Below are 19,260 nucleotides of genomic sequence, written 5' to 3'. Positions count from 1 at the left end.
CCAAGAAAGCCTGGGAGCAGCCTCAGGGGGCTCAGGAAAACGCCCCAGGCCACCACGGCCACTTCGACAAAGGGCAAGGGCTCCAGACGCTTCCTCCTCCTGGGCCTGGCAATGGGGTCTCTCCGTAGTCAGGGCCACCCCAGGCCCTCCCGGGACTCAGTCTTAGAGGGTCCCGGATAGTTAGCCGGGGATCGGTTCTTGCCGGGGTCCTGGCATTGTTGTCACAATGTGACAGCTGGTTAGCCTCCTGGGGTCAGGGGACCCTGGTCACCGTCACCTCAGGTGAGTCCTCACCCGCTGGACTCTGAGTCCACTTAGGGAGACTCAGGGTCGTAGTCTCAGACATTATGGAGGTCAGGAAGGAAAGCCGGGGAGAGGGATCCTTCCAATGGGAACCCAGCCTCCCCTTCCCCAGGCTTGGCCACAGGCGCCCCTTTGTCTGGTCTGGGGTGGCCATTCTTGGCTTCATCTGGAGCATTGCCAGGGGCTGTCGTGTTGGTTGTGGGACAGGGCTCTGTCCTGTTCCAAGGCACCTGCTCTCCGGGACGGGTGCCCCCAGGCTGTGTGGACTCCTGGAGTTACTTAGGACTTCTGCTTGCACTCGGACTTCCAGGCCACAGTGGTCTGGCTTCTGAAGGGTCAGGCTGGAATGCGGGGTCTGTGGGAGGCCAGCAGAGGGTTCCATGAGAAGAGCCAGGACAGGGGCATAGACAGTCAGCTTCCATGTGATACCTGGGTCTCTGGGTGGCTGCGAGCAATGCGAGCTGGGCGCCTAGGGTTTTTGTGGGGTGAGGATGCACATTCTGCCATTGTGATTACTACGGTATGGATATCTGGGGCCAAGGGACCGAGGTCACCGTCTCCTCAGGTAAGAATGGCCACTCTAGGGTCTCTGTTTTCTGCTAGTGCCTGTGGGGTTTTCTGAGCATTGCAGGCTGGTCCTCAGGACAAGTTCCGAGGGGACCTGGGTGGGCTGGCCAGGAGGGGACAGGCACTGTGGGGCCTGGGGGATCTCGGAGCTTCCGTGGATTTTCTGATGCCTTTAGAAAATGGATCTCAGGTTGGGTGCGTCTGATGGAGTAACTGAGCCTGGGGGCTTGGGGAGCCACGTCTGCATGAGAAGCCAGAGCAAACCAGGGCTCCATGGCTGGAGGGCCACTGTGGGGGCCTCTGCCGAGGTGCTGGGGTCTTAGCGATGGCTGAGGAGTGTGTCTCAGGAGGGAGCGGTGTCAGTGGGACTGAAAGGTCATGGCACAGACAGCCAACATGAAATATTTTCTTTAGAATGACGAGTGCGCTGTGTGAGGTAAAGAGATAAATTCTTTATCTCCAGCCAATAAATAATTTAAGCTGCATCTTAAATTCTTTATTGGCTGGAAAGAGAACTGTCAGAGTGGGCGAATCCAGCCAAGAGGGACGCGTAGCCGTGGTCTCGATGAGAGCAGGGTCAGGGGCAGGGGTAGCCCAGAAAGGGCAGCTGCTGATCTGACAAGGACTTAGGGAGGCCGCTCGAGCTTCCAAGAGAAAGGGATTCTTCATCTTAAGAGGCACGCTTACTAAATGTGAAAAGACAGGATATGTTTGAAATGGCTCCTGAGAAAAATGGTTTAAGAAAATTCTGACTTAAAAATGTGAGAGCTTTTCAAGTATATTAATTTTTTTAACTGTCCAAGTATTTGAAATTCTTATCATTCGATTAACACCCATGAATTATCTCTCTCTGGAACTGAGGCCAGAGCAAGTTCAGCTAAGAAATACTGGCACAGTGCTGTCAGCCCCGTGCAGGACTGAGTTTTGACAATCATAAATCAAGTTTATTTTTTTAATTAATTAGTGAAGCTGGGAGCGGATGCTGAGTTAGAGTCAACACGGCTGCATAAGGGTCTCGGGCACCCACAGCAGGTGGCAGGAAGCAGGTCACCGCAGAGTCTATTTTAGGAAGCGAAAAAACACACTTGGTAAATCTGTCACTTCTGGGTGTGAAGTGGTGGTTTTGCCAGGCCCAGATCTGAAAGTGCTCCACTGAGCAAAACAACACCTGGGCCATTTTCGTTTCTAAAATAAGGTGAGGCTGACAGAAACTGGAAAGGCTCTTTTTTTAACTGTCCGAACTTAATTTCCAGTCTTAGCTTATCAACTCTAGTTTGTGCAAACAGCATACCAACTTCTAAACTGCATTCATTTTCAAAGTAAGATGTTTAATAAATTTAGCAGTCTTAGGGAGAACTTATGACTATATTCAAAAAGCTTTTTAAATTAGTTTATTATCCCTTCATGTGATAATTAATCTCAGGCACTTTTTCAATACCTCGGAGCATTATTTTTATAATGACTGCGCTCACAATTTTTTTTAGGTTAACCTGTTTTCTCTTTGTGATTAAGGAGAAACACTTTGATACTCTGAAAAAGTGGCTTTCATTTTAGTATTTTTTTAAGACCACTTTTTAGCTACTTATTTTAGGATAAGTTTTAGGTGAAATGTGCATAATTATCCTGAATTATTTCAGTTGAACATGTTAGTTGGTGGATTAAGAGAAAACTCAGACAGAAGGACAGGTTCTGTTTGGAATCCCCGGTTCGGCCTCAGCAGGAGTGGCCTAGCGAGGCTTTAGGAGGGTGGCCGCGAGGCCTGGGCTGGGCTTTGGGTCTCCACGGACCTCCCAGAGCCAGGATGCATGGCTTATGCCACCAGCCCGACTGGTTGCTCGGGACCCAGCCCTTGTTAACGGACTCGGAGGAATTATTCCATGCCAAAGCCTTGCACGGCTCGCAGTGACCAGACACCTGACACGGTAAGAGACAGGCAGCCAGCGCTGCCACACCTGTTTCTCTGCAAACTTTGTATTTGATGTCTTATTTCCACCAGTGGGGAAATTGGTCTTAAGTGCTTGATGAAGAGCAGGAGACTCATTTGTGTGAGTCCTTTGAGTGACCATTGTCTGGGTCACTCACATTTAACTTTCTCTGAAGCTCATTTCGAGGAGAGGCCCCATGAGTTGCTTTGCAGCCCATGGATGGGGCCGGCCTGGTTCATGGTGCTGGAGAATATGCCAAGCCTCATTGGCATCGCCCTTGTTTAAGTCACAGACTGTAGGTCATCACCGCGCCCTTGAAAGTAGCTCATGTTTTCCAAAGCGACTTATGGTAAACGGCAGAATTTTAAGTGGCAAATTCAGATAAAATGCATTTCTGGGTTGTTTCCAATGATGACTGTTATCTAGAGGGAATGCAAAGGCAGGGGCTTATTTCAGACTCAGGAGGGAGGAGATGCTCCAGAAGGGTGGCGGCTCTGAGCATCTCCAGTACTGTCCTCTCGGCGCAGAGGCTGTGCTGCTGCTTCTAGAGCAAGGGGAACTGCTCGTTTTTATACAGTACAAGCTCCTAAGTTCTGGTCTAATTCTCAAGGTGTTTTAATGACTTTAAAGAAGCAAAGAAATATTCCACCCAGGTAGTGGAGGGTGGTCATGCTTGGTACTGCTTTGGAAGCAAAACCCAGGTGGTGCTGGGGTAGGACTGCAGGAAATTGGAGTATCAAGTAGAGGGAGACAAAAGACGGAAGCCAGCCCAGCTGTGCAGGAACTCGGCAATGAGATGGCTTTAGCTGAGGCAAGCAGGTCTGGCAGGCTGACCATTTCTGACCATTCCATCAGCTTTCAGAAATGGACTAGGATGGGTAAAACTGACATGAGCTAACCTAGACTAAGCAAGGCTGGGCTGCGCTGTGCTGCGCTGGGCTGAGCTGGGCTGGGCTGGGCTGGGCTGGGCTGGGCTGAGCTAAGCAGAGTTAGGCTGAGCCAGGCTGGATTAGGCTGAGTTGTTGAGCTGACCTGAGCTGAACTGGGCTTAAGTGGGGTGTGCTGGGCTGAGCTGGGACAAGCTAGGGTAGGCTGGGCTGAGCTGAGCTGGACTGAGTTGAGCAGACCTGGGCTGAGCCGGGTTGAGCTGAGCTGAACCAGGATGAGCGCAGCTGAGCTGAGCTGAACCAGGATGAGCCGGGCTGAGCTGAGCTGAGCTGGGCCAGGCTGGGCCGAGCTGAGCCAGGCTGAGCCGAGCTGGGCCCAGCTGAGCCAGGCTGAGCCGAGCTGGGCCCAGCTGAGCCAGGCTGAGCCGAGCTGGGCCCAGCTGAGGTGAGCTGAGCTGAGCTGAGCTGACCTGGGTTAGATTGAGCTGAGCTGTGCTGAGTTGAGCTGGGTTGGGTTGCGCTGAGCTGGGATGGGCTGAGTTGAGCTGGGCTAAGCTGGGCTGAGCTGGGCTGAGCTGGGCTGAGCTGAGCTGGGATGGGCTGGGTTGAGCCAGGCTGAGCTGAGCTGAGCCGAGTTGAGCTGAGCTGGGTTGGGTTGAGCTGAACTGGGCTGAGCTGGGCTGAGCTGGGCTGAGCTGAGCTGGGCTGAGCTGGGCTGAGCTGGGTTGGGTTGAGCTGAGCTGGGCTGAGCTGGGCTGAGCTGGGCTGAGCTGAGCTGGGCTGAGCTGGGCTGAGCTGGGCTGGGTTGAGCTGAGCTGGGATGCTGACCTGGGATGGGCTGAGCTGGGCTGAGCTGAGCTGGGCTGAGCTGACCTGGGATGGGCTGAGCTGGGCTGAGCTGAGCTGGGCTGAGCTGGGCTGAGCTGAGCTGGGCTGAGCTGAGCTGGGCTGGGCTGAGCTGAGCTGAGCTGAGCTGGCTGAGCTGGCCTGGACTGAGCTGGGATTAGCGGAGCTGGGCTGGGCTGGGCTGGGCTGGGCTGAGCTGACCTGGGCTGAGCTGGGCTGAGCTGGGATGAGCTGGGCTGGGCTGAGCTGGGATGAGCTGACCTGGGCTGAGCTGGGCTGAGCTGGGCTGGGATGGGCTGGGTTGAGCCAGGCTGAGCTGAGCTGAGCCGAGCTGAGCCGAGCCGAGTCGAGCTGAGCCGAGCCGAGCTGAGCCGGGTTGGGTTGAGCTGAGCCGGGCTGAGCTGGGCTGGGCTGGGCTGGGCTGAGCTGGGCTGGGATGAGCTGTGCTGGACTGAGCTGGGCTGAGCTGAGCTGGGATGAGCTGAGCTGGGATGAGCTGAGCTGAGCTGAGCTGGCTGAGCTGGCCTGGACTGAGCTGGGATTAGCGGAGCTGGGCTGGGCTGGGCTGAGCTGGGCTGAGCTGGGATGAGCTGGGCTGGGCTGGGCTGGGCAGAGCTGGGCTGAGCTGGGATGAGCTGGGCTGGGCTGAGCTGGGATGAGCTGACCTGGGCTGAGCTGGGCTGAGCTGGGCTGGGATGGGCTGGGTTGAGCCAGGCTGAGCTGAGCTGAGCCGAGCCGAGCCGAGCCGAGCTGAGCCGAGCTGAGCTGGGCTGGGCTGGGCTGGGTTGAGCTGAGCTGGGATGAGCTGAGCTGGGATGGGCTGAGCTGGGCTGAGCTGAGCTGGGCTGAGCTGAGCCGGGCTGAGCTGAGCTGGGCTGAGCTGAGCTGGCTGAGCTGGCCTGGACTGAGCTGGGCTGAGCTGGGCTGGGATGGGCTGGGCTGGGCTGGGCTGAGCTGGGCTGAGCTGGGATGAGCTGGGCTGGGCTGAGCTGGGATGAGCTGACCTGGGCTGAGCTGGGCTGAGCTGGGCTGGGATGGGCTGGGTTGAGCCAGGCTGAGCTGAGCTGAGCCGAGCTGAGCCGAGCCGAGTCGAGCTGAGCCGAGCCGAGCTGAGCCGGGTTGGGTTGAGCTGAGCCGGGCTGAGCTGGGCTGGGCTGGGCTGGGCTGAGCTGGGCTGGGATGAGCTGTGCTGGACTGAGCTGGGCTGAGCTGAGCTGGGCTGAGCTGAGCTGGGATGAGCTGAGCTGAGCTGAGCTGGCTGAGCTGGCCTGGACTGAGCTGGGATTAGCGGAGCTGGGCTGGGCTGGGCTGAGCTGGGCTGAGCTGGGATGAGCTGGGCTGGGCTGGGCTGGGCAGAGCTGGGCTGAGCTGGGATGAGCTGGGCTGGGCTGAGCTGGGATGAGCTGACCTGGGCTGAGCTGGGCTGAGCTGGGCTGGGATGGGCTGGGTTGAGCCAGGCTGAGCTGAGCTGAGCCGAGCTGAGCCGAGCCGAGCTGAGCCGAGCTGAGCTGGGCTGGGCTGGGCTGGGTTGAGCTGAGCTGGGATGAGCTGAGCTGGGATGGGCTGAGCTGGGCTGAGCTGAGCTGAGCTGAGCTGGGCTGAGCTGAGCTGGCTGAGCTGGCCTGGACTGAGCTGGGCTGAGCTGGGCTGGGATGGGCTGGGCTGGGCTGGGCTGAGCTGGGATGAGCTGGGATGAGCTGGGCTGGGCTGAGCTGGGATGAGCTGACCTGGGCTGAGCTGGGCTGAGCTGGGCTGGGATGGGCTGGGTTGAGCCAGGCTGAGCTGAGCTGAGCGGAGCTGAGCCGAGCCGAGCCGAGCCGAGCTGAGCTGAGCTGAGCTGGGCTGGGCTGGGCTGGGTTGAGCTGAGCTGGGATGACCTGACCTGGGATGGGCTGAGCTGGGCTGAGCTGAGCTGGGCTGAGCTGAGCCGGGCTGAGCTGAGCTGGGCTGGGCTGAGCTGAGCTGAGCTGAGCTGGCTGAGCTGGCCTGGACTGAGCTGGGCTGAGCTGGGCTGGGATGGGCTGGGCTGGGCTTAGCTGGGATGAGCTGGGATGAGCTGGGCTGGGCTGAGCTGGGATGAGCTGACCTGGGCTGAGCTGGGCTGAGCTGGGCTGGGATGGGCTGGGTTGAGCCAGGCTGAGCTGAGCTGAGCCGAGCTGAGCCGAGCCGAGCTGGGTTGGGTTGAGCTGAGCCGGGCTGAGCTGGGCTGGGCTGGGTTGAGCTGAGCTAGGATGAGCTGTGCTGTACTGAGCTGGGCTGAGCTGAGCTGGGCTGGGCTGAGCTGGGTTGAGCTGAGCTAGGATGAGCTGTGCTGTACTGAGCTGGGCTGAGCTGAGCTGGGCTGGGCTGAGCTGGGCTGAGCTGAGCTGTGCTGGGCTGAGCTGGGTTGAGCTGGGATGAGCTGGGCTGGGCTGAGCTGGGCTGAGCTGACCCGGGATGGGCTGGGATGAGCTGGGATGAGCTGGGATGAGCTGGGGTGAGCTGGGCTGAGCTGGGCTGGGCTGGGCTGGGCTGAGCTGACCTGGGATGGGCTGGGCTGAGCTGGGATGAGCTGGGCTGAGCTGAGCTGGGCTGGGCTGAGCTGGGATGAGCTGGGATGAGCTGGGATGAGCTGAGCTGGGCTGAGCTGACCTGGGATGGGATGGGTTGAACCAGGCTGAGCTGGGCTGAGCTGGGATGAGCTGGGATGAGCTGGGTTGGGTTGAGCTGAGCTGAGCTGAGCTGAGCTGGGTTGGGTTGAGCTGAGCTGAGCTGAGCTGAGCTGAGCTGAGCTGAGCTGGGTTGGGTTGAGCTGAGCTGAGCTGAGCTGAGCTGAGCTGGGTTGGGTTGAGCTGGGATGGGCTGGGCTGAGCTGAGCTGAGCTGGGTAGAGCTGAGCTGGGCTGAGCTGGTCTGGGCTGGGCTGGGCTGAGCTGAGCTGGGATGAGCTGGGCTTGGCTGAGCTGGGATGAGCTGGGCTGAGCTGAGCTGAGCTGGACTGAGCTGAGCTGAGCTGAGCTGGGCTGAGCTGAGCTGGGCTGGGCTAGGCTGAGATGAAATGAGCTGGGCTGTGTTGAGCTGAGCTGGGATGAGCTGGGCTGGGCTGAGCTGAGCTGGGCTGAGCTGGACTGAGCTGAGCTGAGCTGAGCTGAGCTGGGCTGACCTGAGCTGGGCTGAGCTGAGCTGGGCTGGGCTAGGCTGAGATGAAATGAGCTGGGCTGTGTTGAGCTGAGCTGGGATGAGCTGAGCTGGGCTGATGTGAGTTGGTCCGGGCTGAACTGAGCTGGGTTGGGTTGAGCTGAGCCAGGCTGAGCTGGGTTGAGCTGAGCTGAGCTGAGCTGAGCTGAGCTGGACTGGGTTGAGCTGGGCTGGGCTGGGCTGTACTGAGCTGTGCTGAGCTTAGCTGAGCTGGGCTGGGCTGGGATGACCTGGGTTGAGCTGAGCTGGACTGAGCTGAGCTGAGCCGGGCTGAGCTGAGGTGGGTTAGGTTGAGCTGAACCAAGCTGAGCTGAGCTGGGTTGTGTTGAGCTGGGCTGAGCTGAGCTGAGCTGTGCTGAGTTGAGCTGGGCTAAGCTAGGCTGAGCTAGGTTGAGCTGGGTTGGGTTGAGCTGAGCCGAGCTGAGCTGAGCTGGGTTGGGTTGAGCTGAGCTGGGCTGAGCTGGGCTGGACTGGGCTGGGCTGGGCTGGGCTGGACTGGGATGGGCTGGGCTGGGCTGGGCAGGGCTGGGCAGGGCTGGATTGAGCTGAGCTGAACTAAGCTGGACTGAGCTGAGCTGAGCTGGGCTGGGCTGAGCTAGGCTAAGTTGAGCTGAGTTGGATTGGGTTGAGCTTAGCTGGGATGAGCTGGGTTGGGTTGAGCTGGGCTGACCTGGGGTGACCTGGGCTAACCTGGGCTAAGCTGATTTGAGCTGAGCTGGGCGGGGCTGGGTTAGCTAGGCTGGGCTGGGCTGGGCTGGGCTGAGCTGGGTTGTGCTGGGCTGGGCTGGGCTGAGCTGGGCTAGGCTGGGCTGGGCTAGGCTATGCTGGGCTGTGCTGACCTAACCTAACCTAAGCTGAGCTGGGCTGGGTTTAGTTGAGTTGAGCTGACCTGGGCTGGGCAGGGCTGAGCTGGGCTGATCTGTGCTGAGCTGGGTTGAGCTGTTCTGGGCTGAACTAGGCTGTGCTGAACCAGGCTTAGCTGTGCTGGGCTTGGCTGGGTTGAACTGAGATGGTCTTAGATGATGTGAGCTCAGCAGGGCTGGGGTTAATTGATCTCAGTTCATCTGTGTTGAGCTGGCTGAGCTTGGCTTTGCTGAGCTGGGCTGGGCTGGATAGAGCTGGGCTGGGCTGGGATGAACTGGAGGACATGGTACTGGGCCAGTCTTCATGACCTTGTTGGACTTAGGTGGATAGCCTCAGCTGAGTCCACACTGCATTCCCCATCACTCCCGCCCTCCCTACACACACCCGCAGAACGGGGTTGTCTTCGTGGGGAGACTCCAGGATAGCTGGAGTGTGACTGTGCTGGGGCAGCAGAGGCTGGGCTGGGATACCCGCTTCCTGTTGCCTGCCTGTGTGCTGCGTGGCTCCAGGCTTCACATTCGGGAATGCAGCCTGGGCCCTCCAGCCTGTGTGCTGGGAGCCGAGTGTGTGGCACCTCTCTGCTGATGCCTCAGGGGAAAGCAGGCCTAGACCACCCAAGCCTGAGCCCTCGGCCATTCTGCACAGGGAGCCAAGGGCAGGCAGGCCTCGAGCACAGCAGGGCAGCCAGATGAATGGTGGCAGATGCGGCTAGGCCTGCTCCAGAAGACCCTAGGTTGGCCCTGGTGGTCAGCGCTGGACCCTGCAGCAGCACAGGCTGAGGCGTGCAGCCCCAGCAGCCTTGGACAAAGATCCGAAGCCTCGCCACGGCCCTACCACCCTGTTAGCCATGGCCATCTGGGCTCTGGAGGCCTGCAGGTGGGCTCGGCCTTGGTGGGGCAGCCACAGTGGGATGCAAGTAGGGAGAGGCCACTCAGAACGCCGCTCAGCAGTGACAGACAGGGCGCGAGGAGACTGCGCCTCACCCTTCCCTTTCTGTTTTGCCCTGCGGGTCCTCAGGGACTGCGTCCGCCCCAGCCCTCTACCCCCTCGTCTCCTGTGAGAATGGCCCGTTGGATACAAGCACAGTGTCCGTTGGCTGCCTGGCGCGGGACTTCCTGCCCGACTCCATCACTTTCTCCTGGAAATACCAGAACAACTCTGACATCAGCAGCATCCAAGGCTTCAGGTCACAGCTGAGAGAGGGCAAGTACATGGCCACCTCGCAGGTGCTGCTGCCTTCCAGAGACCTCATGCAGGGCAGGGACGACCACGTGGTGTGCAAAGTCCAGCACCCCAAAGGCAACCAGGAAAAGAATGTGCCTCTTCCAGGTGAGGGCCAGGCTCCCCCCAGCCCCGGGTGCAGGAAGGGTGGGAGTGGGCCCCGGCTGACCCGTGTCCCTCGCTGCAGTGTTCCAGGAGCTGCCGCCCAGCGTCAGTGTCTTCATCCCGCCCCGCGACGCCTTCGCCGGCAACCCCCGCACGTCCAAGCTCATCTGCCAGGCCACGGGCTTCAGCCCCCGGCAGATCAAGGTGTCCTGGCTGCAGGATGGGAAAAAGCTGGAGTCTGGCTTCACCACCAGCCAGGTGGAGGCTGAGGCCAAAGAGTCTGGGCCCACGACCTTCAAGGTGACCAGCACACTGACCATCGCCGAGAAAGACTGGCTCAGCCAGAGCGTGTTCACCTGCCGCGTGGATCACAGCGGCCTGGCCTTCCAGAAGAACGTGTCCTCCACATGCAGCATCAGTGAGTACCCTGTCCCCAAGGGCAGCGCCCACAGACACATGGGGGTCCACTTGGGTCTGGCATTCGCCACCCCAGATGCAGCCACCCGCTCCCTGAGCCTTGGCTTCCCAGAGCAGTCAAGGGCAGGGGCTTGGGCACGGGGGCCCTAGGCTGGGCAGAGGCGGGTGCTAGTCTCTGGGTGGGAGCCGTGCCTCCACCCGCATCCACACCTGCTCCACCTCTGACACCTTTCTCTTGACTCCAGATCCAGCCACAGGCATCCGGGTCTTTGCCATCCCTCCATCCTTTGCCAGCATTTTCCTCACCAAGTCCACAAGGTTGACCTGCCTGGTCACAGACCTGGCCACCTATGACAGCGTGACCATCTCCTGGACCCGCCAGAACGGCGAAGTTCTGAAGACCCACACCAACATCTCCGAGAGCCACCCCAATGCCACCTTCAGTGCCACAGGTGTGGCCAGCATCTGTGAGGACGACTGGAACTCCGGGGAGAGGTTCACCTGCACCGTGACACACACGGACCTGCCCTCGCCGCTGAAGCAGAGCATCTCCAGGCCCAAGGGTAGGCCCCTGCCCAGCCCCTGGTCCTGCACTCCACAGCACCCACCCTCAGCCTCGGGGGCATGGTGAAGAGCGCCCCTCAGGCCCTTACTCACCACCGTCTCTGTCCACAGGGGCAGCCCTGCACAGGCCCGAAGTCTATTTGCTGCCACCAGCCCGGGAGCAGCTGAGCCTGCGGGAGTCGGCAACCGTCACCTGCCTGGCAACCGGCTTCTCTCCCGCGGACATCTTCGTGCAGTGGATGCAGAGGGGACAGCCTCTGCCCCAGGAGAAGTATGTGACCAGTGCCCCAGTGCCCGAGCCCCAAGCCCCGGGCCTGTACTTCGCCTACAGCACCCTGACAGTGTCCGAGGAGGACTGGAGCGCAGGGGAGAGCTACACCTGTGTCGTGGGCCACGAGGCCCTGCCCAACAGGGTCACCGAGAGGACCGTGGACAAGTCCACCGGTAAACCCACCCTGTACAACGTGTCCCTAGTCATGTCCGACACAGCTGGCACCTGCTACTGACCCTGCCGGCCTGCCCATGGGCTCAGGGCGGCCGGCCGCTCTGTGTGTGCGCGCAAACTAACGTGTCAATCGGGTGAGATGTTGCATCTTTAAAAACTAAAAATAAAAAGATCCATTCAAAAGATACTGGTCCTGAGTGCGCGATGCTCTGGCCTGCTGCACCTCCCCTGCAGACCACCTTCCTCCACAGCCCCCACCCTGCCTCACCCACCTGTGTGCCTCAGTGGCTTCTGGAAGCCCCAAACACCCAGCAGATGCTCACTGCAGGCTGACCTCACACTCGCCATTCCTCCTACTGCTTCTTGAAACAGGGCTGAGAGCAAGGCCACACAAACACAGGCAGCACACATGCACATGTGTGGACACACGTGGACAGACGGACACACACAGACACACAGGGACACACAGAGACATGCTAACCCGTGGGCACACACACACACACAGAAACATGGACACATACAGACACACAGGGACACACAGAGACGTGCTAACCCATGGACACACACACACAGAAACACAGGCACACATAGATACAGGGACAGAGACGTGCTAACCCATGGACACAAACACACAGAAACATAGACACACACACAGACACATGGCACAGAAATGTGCTAACCCATGAGTGCACACACACGCAGACATGGACACACACACAGATATGAACACACAGAGATGTGCTAACCCGTGGGTGCGCACACACACACATACACAGACACACAGACACACGTGCAAACATGCCCAGGCACACAAAGATGGCACACACTGTCTACAGGCACACATGAACACACAAATGGACACATACATGGACACACAGACACACAGACACATGGACATACACATCATGGACACATGGACACAGACACACACATGGACACACGGACACACACACATGGACACACATCATGGACACATCATGGACACAGACACACACATGGACACATCATGGACACACAGAGACACATGACACACACATGGACATACACATCATGACACACACACAGACACACACATCATGGACACATACAGACACACATGGACACACACGGGGATACACACAGACACACATGGACACACACGGGGTTACACACAGACACACATGGACACACAGACACATCATGGATACATACACATGAACACACACATGCACGACATGCACACACACAGATACACTAGCACAGAGGCATACACCCACAGACAGGCACAGACACACACACATTCACAAACAGATACATGCACACACAAAAAACAGACACAAGTACATGGACACGTGCACACACACACACACAGGAGCATGCACACATGCTAACATGTAGACACCCACACGTCTACACAAAGACACACAACAGATAGATGGACATGCGCACACAAACATGCACACACCCACACACACACAAACCCATGCCAGCCAGCCCCGCCCACGTTCTCCCGCTGCCCTGTCTCGGATGCTCTGTCTCTGCAGCACTTTGCTCCCTGCGCTGTCCTGGCCCCCCAGGGGCTTCGGGCCCAGGCTTTGCCTCTCCTCTGTCTCTGCTTGGAGGTGCCACCATGGCACCCAGCTTGGACTCTGCCTGGGGAGCAGCGGCCCCAGGGATAGTGTGACCCTCCCAAGGCCAGGCTCTTGAGGAAGGCAGCAGGTGACTCCTACATGTGTGAACCACTGAGGCCAGGCTCTTGAGGAAGGCAGCTGGTGGCTCCCACATGTGTGAACCCCCTGAGGCCAGGCTCTTGAGGAAAGCAGCAGATGGCTCCCACACATGCTCGGGAGCAGAACCAGGGCCCGTGCCATGTGCTCAGGCAGTGACCGAACATGTGTCCAGGGGCAGGGTGGCTGCCTGGCGGCTGCTCCTCTTAGCAGAAGGCCTCTGGAGATGAGCTGGCACAAGGCTGCCCTGCACACACCACTTGCCCCAGCCCAGAGCAGGGAGCAAGCCAGGTCCCACTGCAGCAGCCCAGGGAGGATGGAGCCCAGGCAGGGACCCAAGTCAGGTCTCCACACCCAACAGACAGTGCTGTCCCTAACTGGGGCCACCTCTGAGTCCCCACACACGGTCTTGGCCCTTTGGAGTCCTGGGCTCCAGGTGTCCCCCAAGGGCCTGTCTGTGCAGGGGATGCAGCACCCCCAAATATCCTCAGCCCACTGTGGAGCTCAGGTCTCTGTCTGGGTCTTGACAGGGCAGGACAAGTCAGCCAGGGTGCACTCTGCTCTGTGGGGGGCTGGAGAGCCAGGGCCCCGAGGAGGAGGTAAGGAGGTGAGGAGCAGGCACCTCCCAGCTCAGGCCTCCTGCCTGCGTAGCTCCACAGCGCAGGACAGGACCACACCCCCTGCTTCCCCTGCAGGAGAGTCAGGACATGCTGGCAGCTGCTCTGCTGGCCCCGACGTCCGGCCCCCGCCTTGTGTCTGTGTGCTGCCTGCACTATCTCAGCCACCCCAGGGCTCCTGGGAGAAGACTGCGGGGTCCCTGCCCTGCCCAGCCTCAGCCTGTGCCCCCCTGCATCAGGCTGTTGGGGACCCAGCCCATGCCTTGGACAGTGCCTGAACCCCTCCACTGGCTCTCCCCACCCCTGGGCACAGCACAGCCTAGGGGCCAAGGGTGGGCTTAGAGGAGGGGCCCCAGGGTCCGTCTTTGCTGGGTGCCACCCCAGCCTGACCCTACCCCGTCCCGTGCTGTGTTCCCTGCAGAGGGGGAGGTGAGCGCCGACGAGGAGGGCTTTGAGAACCTGTGGGCCACCGCCTCCACCTTCATCGTCCTCTTCCTCCTGAGCCTCTTCTACAGTACAACCGTCACCCTGTTCAAGGTAGCACAGATAGGACACGGGGGGGCGTGGGGCCCAGGGAGCAGCCGGGGCTGGATGTTCATCACGGAGGCTCCCACCAGCCCACTGGGTCACCTCTGCCTGGCTCCCTTCCCAACCAGGGAGAAAGTGCTTCACACCGTCTCTGTTTCCCACAGGTCAAATGATCCCAACTGAAGAACGAAGACCAGAGAGGAACTCAAGGGGCGCTGCTCCAGGCCTGGGGTCCCTGTCCTCATGGCCCTTGGCGCGTGTTTCTCTTCCCGCCTGGCCTCCAGCTGTGTGCTCCAACACAGGCTTCCTTCTAGACGGGCAGGGGCTGGCTGGCGAGCAGGCCACCACGTTGGCTCTACCCACGCTGCTTTGCTGTGTATAGGCTTGTTGCCCTGAAATAAACATGCACATTTTATCCATGAAATAGCTTTCTCATGAGGGATTTTGTTTCTCTTTCAAACCTTTCGTGCTACATGGGCCTCTCAAGGGAGGACCCCAATTCCAAAGGGAGCCATGGGAAAGAGAGCTGAGCCAGCACAGGAGCTTTAAGGCCATGTGCCCAGGTCAGGGGCCACAGCAGCAGGCAGCCCAGACTCAGACTGGGGAGTGCGCAGCCTGATGGAAGGAGGGCAACTGAGCAGGAGACGGTTCCAGGCCTGGTCTCCCAAGCATGACCTGAACTGGGATGCAGGGCTTAGGCCTCGGGGGCCTCAGTGTGTGCCCCACCTACCTACAACTGCCTGGGCCACTTTCCGCTATTCCCAGCAAGCCCAGCCAGTCCTCGGCCTTGCCCCAAACCTTTGTGATGTGTGGCGTATGCCACCAGGATCCAGGAGGAGAGGGTTGAGCCCTCGAGAGCGGTGGCCCTGTCTGCACAGCGTGGGGGTGTCACACTCGGCAGGAGCACTGCCCTCCGCAGGAGCACTGCCCTCCACAGGAGCACTGCCTTCCGCAGAAGCACTGCACTCCGCAGGAGCACTGCACCTGGCAGGAGAACTGGGGTGGGGGTGCTGCAGCCATGCCACGGCAGGGCTGTGGAAGTTGGAGCAAAAGTTTCAGGTGAACCAGTGTCTTAGTCTAGTTGTGCTGCTCTCACAAGACACCATGGGCTGGAAGGCTTGAGCAACAGACACTTGCCTCCCACAGCTCTGGAGGGTGGAAGTCTAAGGCACCAGCAACTTCAGTGTCTGGTGAGGGCCAATTCCCGGCTCAGAGACATGCCTTCTCACTGCACCCTCGTGCAGCAGAAGAGGGTAAAGGAGCTCTCAGGGTCTCAGGGTCTCTTTCATACGGCACTAAGCCCATGATGAGGGCCTCATCACCTCACAGACTCTCAGGCCTCCAATGCTATCCCCTTGCAAGGGAGGACTGAGGGGTGGGAAGCGTGACTGTATCACCCATAGAAGCTGTCAGGGAATGCATGATGGAAAGGGCGGGTCTCTGCCATCTCCCTGAAGATGAGCAGGTGGCAGCCAGGACAACAAATGGTGGAGGAAAAGTGACTGCCAAGGAGGTGAGGGTGGAGTCAAAGAGCAGGGGTTGGGGACTCATGACAGGAGGCTCACCTGGCCATGGTGCAGTCAGCCAGGGGTGACCCACAGGCCATGGCAAAGTCAAGGCCAGCAGTGGCTGTGAGACCAGGGTGGAGGCAGGTGGGGAGGGGAGAGGACCAGGCTGGAAGGACTGGGCAGACCACAGGGTCAAAGAAGTGCCCTGGAGGAGCACCCAGGATGGCGTCTTGGGAGGGTGCACAAGCAGGGAGCCTGGAAGGAGGCCACTTCAGGTTCTGGGGAGCAGCCTGGCACTTGCTCTGAGCCAGCTGTCATGGGCAACTGGGGGCTGCTGGGTGCAAGTTGTGTCCCTCCCACTAAATGTGCTCTCCCCAAGGACACAGCCCAACCTTGGGTCCCTGCTGGATCCCTGAGCTGGCAGCAGCCATGCCCTCGGAGAGAATATCCAGGAGACAGGTGGAGGTGCACCTGTGGGTCCTGGGGGAAACCCATCCTCCAGCCACAGGCTCCCAGTCGGCTCCCAGCCTCCGGCTCTGGCTCCGCCTTGGTTACATGGAGTTCCTCACAGGCTCAGCCTCCCAGGCTGGGGGAGGACAGACTGAGGGGCCCCGCACTGCCCAGGGCAACAGAAGTGTATTCCGTCCTGGCTCTGGAGGCTGGCAGCAGGGAGGGAGGCATCGGCGGGGCGGGCTCCTCTGTGTCACGGGAGACTCTGTCCCGGCTCTCTCCTGGCTGCTGGGGCTTTGCCGCCATCTCTGCCGCTCTTGGCTTGTGGGAGCAGCGCTGTCTTCAAGGGTGCTCCCCCATGTGCTGTCTGTGCCCCAATTCCCTCTTTGGATGAGGACGGTGTCATATCGGATCAGAGGCTCGTCCTACTCCAGGGTGACCCCATCTGAACTTGATGACATCTGCAGACTCTGTTTCCAAACAGGGTCACATTCTGAGGTCCTGGGAGTTAAGACTTCAACATGTGAATTTACAGGGGACACATTTTAACCCATGACAGTTTGCCCTCTGGTCCCCCATAATCATGTGCGTCTCACACACACAGTTCCTGTGTCCCATACTAACATCTCCAAGATGGCTAACCCATTCCTGCACCAACTCTTAGTCCAAAGTCTCATCTAAATGCCACCTGCATCCAGTGTGGGCAAAACCCAGGGTGAGCTTCATTCTGGGGTGAAATTCCTCTCCATCTGCGGACCTTTGAAACTGCACAAGAAATTCTCTGCTTCCAAAGTGCAGTGGTGGGACAGGCGTAGGACAGATATTCCCATTCCAAAAAGGATACATCGGAAGGGAGAGGGGAGCCGTGGGCCCAAGCAAGCCCAGAACCCAGCAGGGAAAACTGCATTAGATTTAAGGCTCAAGATTCATCTTCCTGGGTCAATAGTCCATCTTCCAGGCCCACTGGGGTGACCCCACATTCTGGACCCATGATGGCCAAAGCCCCCACAGCCTCCTCATCCTTGGCTCTAATCTCAGAGTCACCTTTCCTTCATTTTTTCTGGTCTCTTTCCCCTTCCATCCAAGCTGGCATTGTTTCTGCTGTTTTATGATCCACAAAATCCTTCTGAGCTTCCCATGAAATTCGTGGAGGTTTGAGTCATCAGACAAGAAAGCCCTGCACAGTTATTTCCTCAATAACCTCCTCTCTATTCCTGGTTTCTGCTGAGATGGTTGATTGGATCCACAAGTCACATATCCATTCTCTTTCACAAATGGTTGCCCAGACACCTCCTTGGCCTTCTTTCCCAAGCACACTCCTGGACATGTGGAGAACTTCCCAACCAGACGCACTATCGGACAGGCAGAGGATTCTCCAGCTGTTCAAGTTGTAGATCCTGTTTACTGAACACTTCCTTCTTCAATGGATCTGTCTCCTCTCACATGTTACTATAAGCAGTCAGGAGAAATCAGGTTGTGCCTTCAACACTTTTCGTAGAAATCTCCTTAGCCAAACATCCAAGTTCACCACTTGTAAGTCTTACTTACCATGAAGAGAATGTGATTCAGCCAAGTGCTTTGCTACTTTATCATAAGGGTCCCCTTTCCTCCAGTTTTTAATAACATGTTCCTCATTTCTGTCTGGGGCCTCACCAGAGGCACCTTTAACATTCACATTTCTAGCAACATTCTGTTCATGACAATTTATGTATTCTCTAAGATGACAGGAGTTTTCTCTACAGCTCTTCTCCTTCTGAGCCCCCACCAGGATCATCTTGAATTTCTACCAGTAATCTTCAAGGAAATCTAGGTTTTTTCTAACATGCACCTCAAAACTCTTCTTGCCTCTACACATTACCCTGTCCCAAATTCAGTTCCACAGTTTGAGGTATCAATTAAATCAGCACCCTACTTCTAAAGCCAAAATCTGTGTTAGTTTCTTAGGAGCTATTGTAACAAAGTACCACAACCGCATGGCTCAAACAACAGAAATGTATTCTCTCCTGGTCCTGGAGGCCAGGTGCCTGAGATCAAGCTGTGGGCAGGGTTGGCTCCTCTGGGTTGGCAGGGAAAACCTGTTCCAGGTGTCTGTCCTGGCTTTTGTTGGTTTGCTGGGAATCTCTGGTGTTCCTTGGCTTTCAGAAACTGCTCCCCTGTCTCTGTCTTCACCTCCACATGGCATTCTGCCTGTGTGCGTGTCTGTGTCTAGACTTCCCCTTTGCATACAGACACCAGCCACATTGGATCAGAGGCTCACCCTACTCCAGCGTGACCTTGTCTTCACTTGATGACATCTTCAAAACTCTACTTCCAAACAAGGGCACATTCTGAGATCTTATGGGTCAGAGCTTCAACATATCCATTTATTTGGAGACACAACTCAACCCATAACAAACCCCATCCCTAGTGTCTCACCAGTGGTGCTGCAGAGGGAGGCCTGGCTGGGCTGACTTCCCAGAACCTCAGGGAAAAGTGAAAACAGCCCAGAGAGGTCCAGGAGGTGGCTGGAGGAAGGGAATTAGGGACATGCTGTTGGGGTGGGAGATTCTGAGGGGAGCCATGCATACCACCGAGGATGTGGAGGGCTGACAATCCTACTTAGAAAATCCAAGGGAAGGATGTAAATGGGGGGAAGGGCTGGGTCACCTAGTGTCTGGGAAAGCAGGGTGGCAGGTTCTGCCTCAAGGGAGAAGGGCAGGAGGATGGGGCCACCGCACCAGATGACCTCGTGTACCAAGCGAAAGAAGGGAACATCTGGCCCCCTGAGCAGGGACAGTCAGTGTGGGGGTGGAAAGATAGGGGAGGAGGCAGAGGGAGCATAGAAAAGGCCTCCTTAGATAAAGACAGGGCACCTAGGGCCACCAGGCACCCAGCAAGGACCCTGCACTCGCTCAGGATTACAGGCCCTTTAAAAGAAAGTGTGCCCACTCCTAATTGAGGTCCTTGCTGAGTCGAGAACCTTTCACTGGGGAAAGTATGAGCCAGTGTCTAATCATCAATTCAATCCTCCTGGAGTGGGATGCTTTTGAGGGTGGGGGTTGCTGATGAGGGAGAGCATGGCTCCCACTGCCTCCACCCCATCTCCCACCCCCACATTGACTGTCCTGCTCAGGTGGGACCAGGTGTTCCTG

The 19,260-nt window shown here is 58.2% G+C and overlaps 2 gene segments (V, D, J or C); both read left to right on the top strand.

The window, feature by feature from the left end:
* Window positions 1–19,260, top strand: part of LOC101053130 (immunoglobulin gamma-1 heavy chain-like) — an 80,961-nt gene that overhangs the window by 543 nt on the left and 61,158 nt on the right.
* Window positions 201–11,505, top strand: LOC101052498 (immunoglobulin heavy constant mu-like). The segment is given in 5 exon segments: window positions 201–282; window positions 9,586–9,897; window positions 9,977–10,312; window positions 10,557–10,874; window positions 10,987–11,505. Coding segments are annotated over 4 exon segments (1,167 nt in total).

Source organism: Saimiri boliviensis, chromosome 2, assembly GCF_048565385.1.
Source record: "Saimiri boliviensis isolate mSaiBol1 chromosome 2, mSaiBol1.pri, whole genome shotgun sequence".
NCBI lineage: Eukaryota > Metazoa > Chordata > Mammalia > Primates > Cebidae > Saimiri > Saimiri boliviensis.
This window is presented reverse-complemented; position numbering and strand designations above follow the sequence as displayed.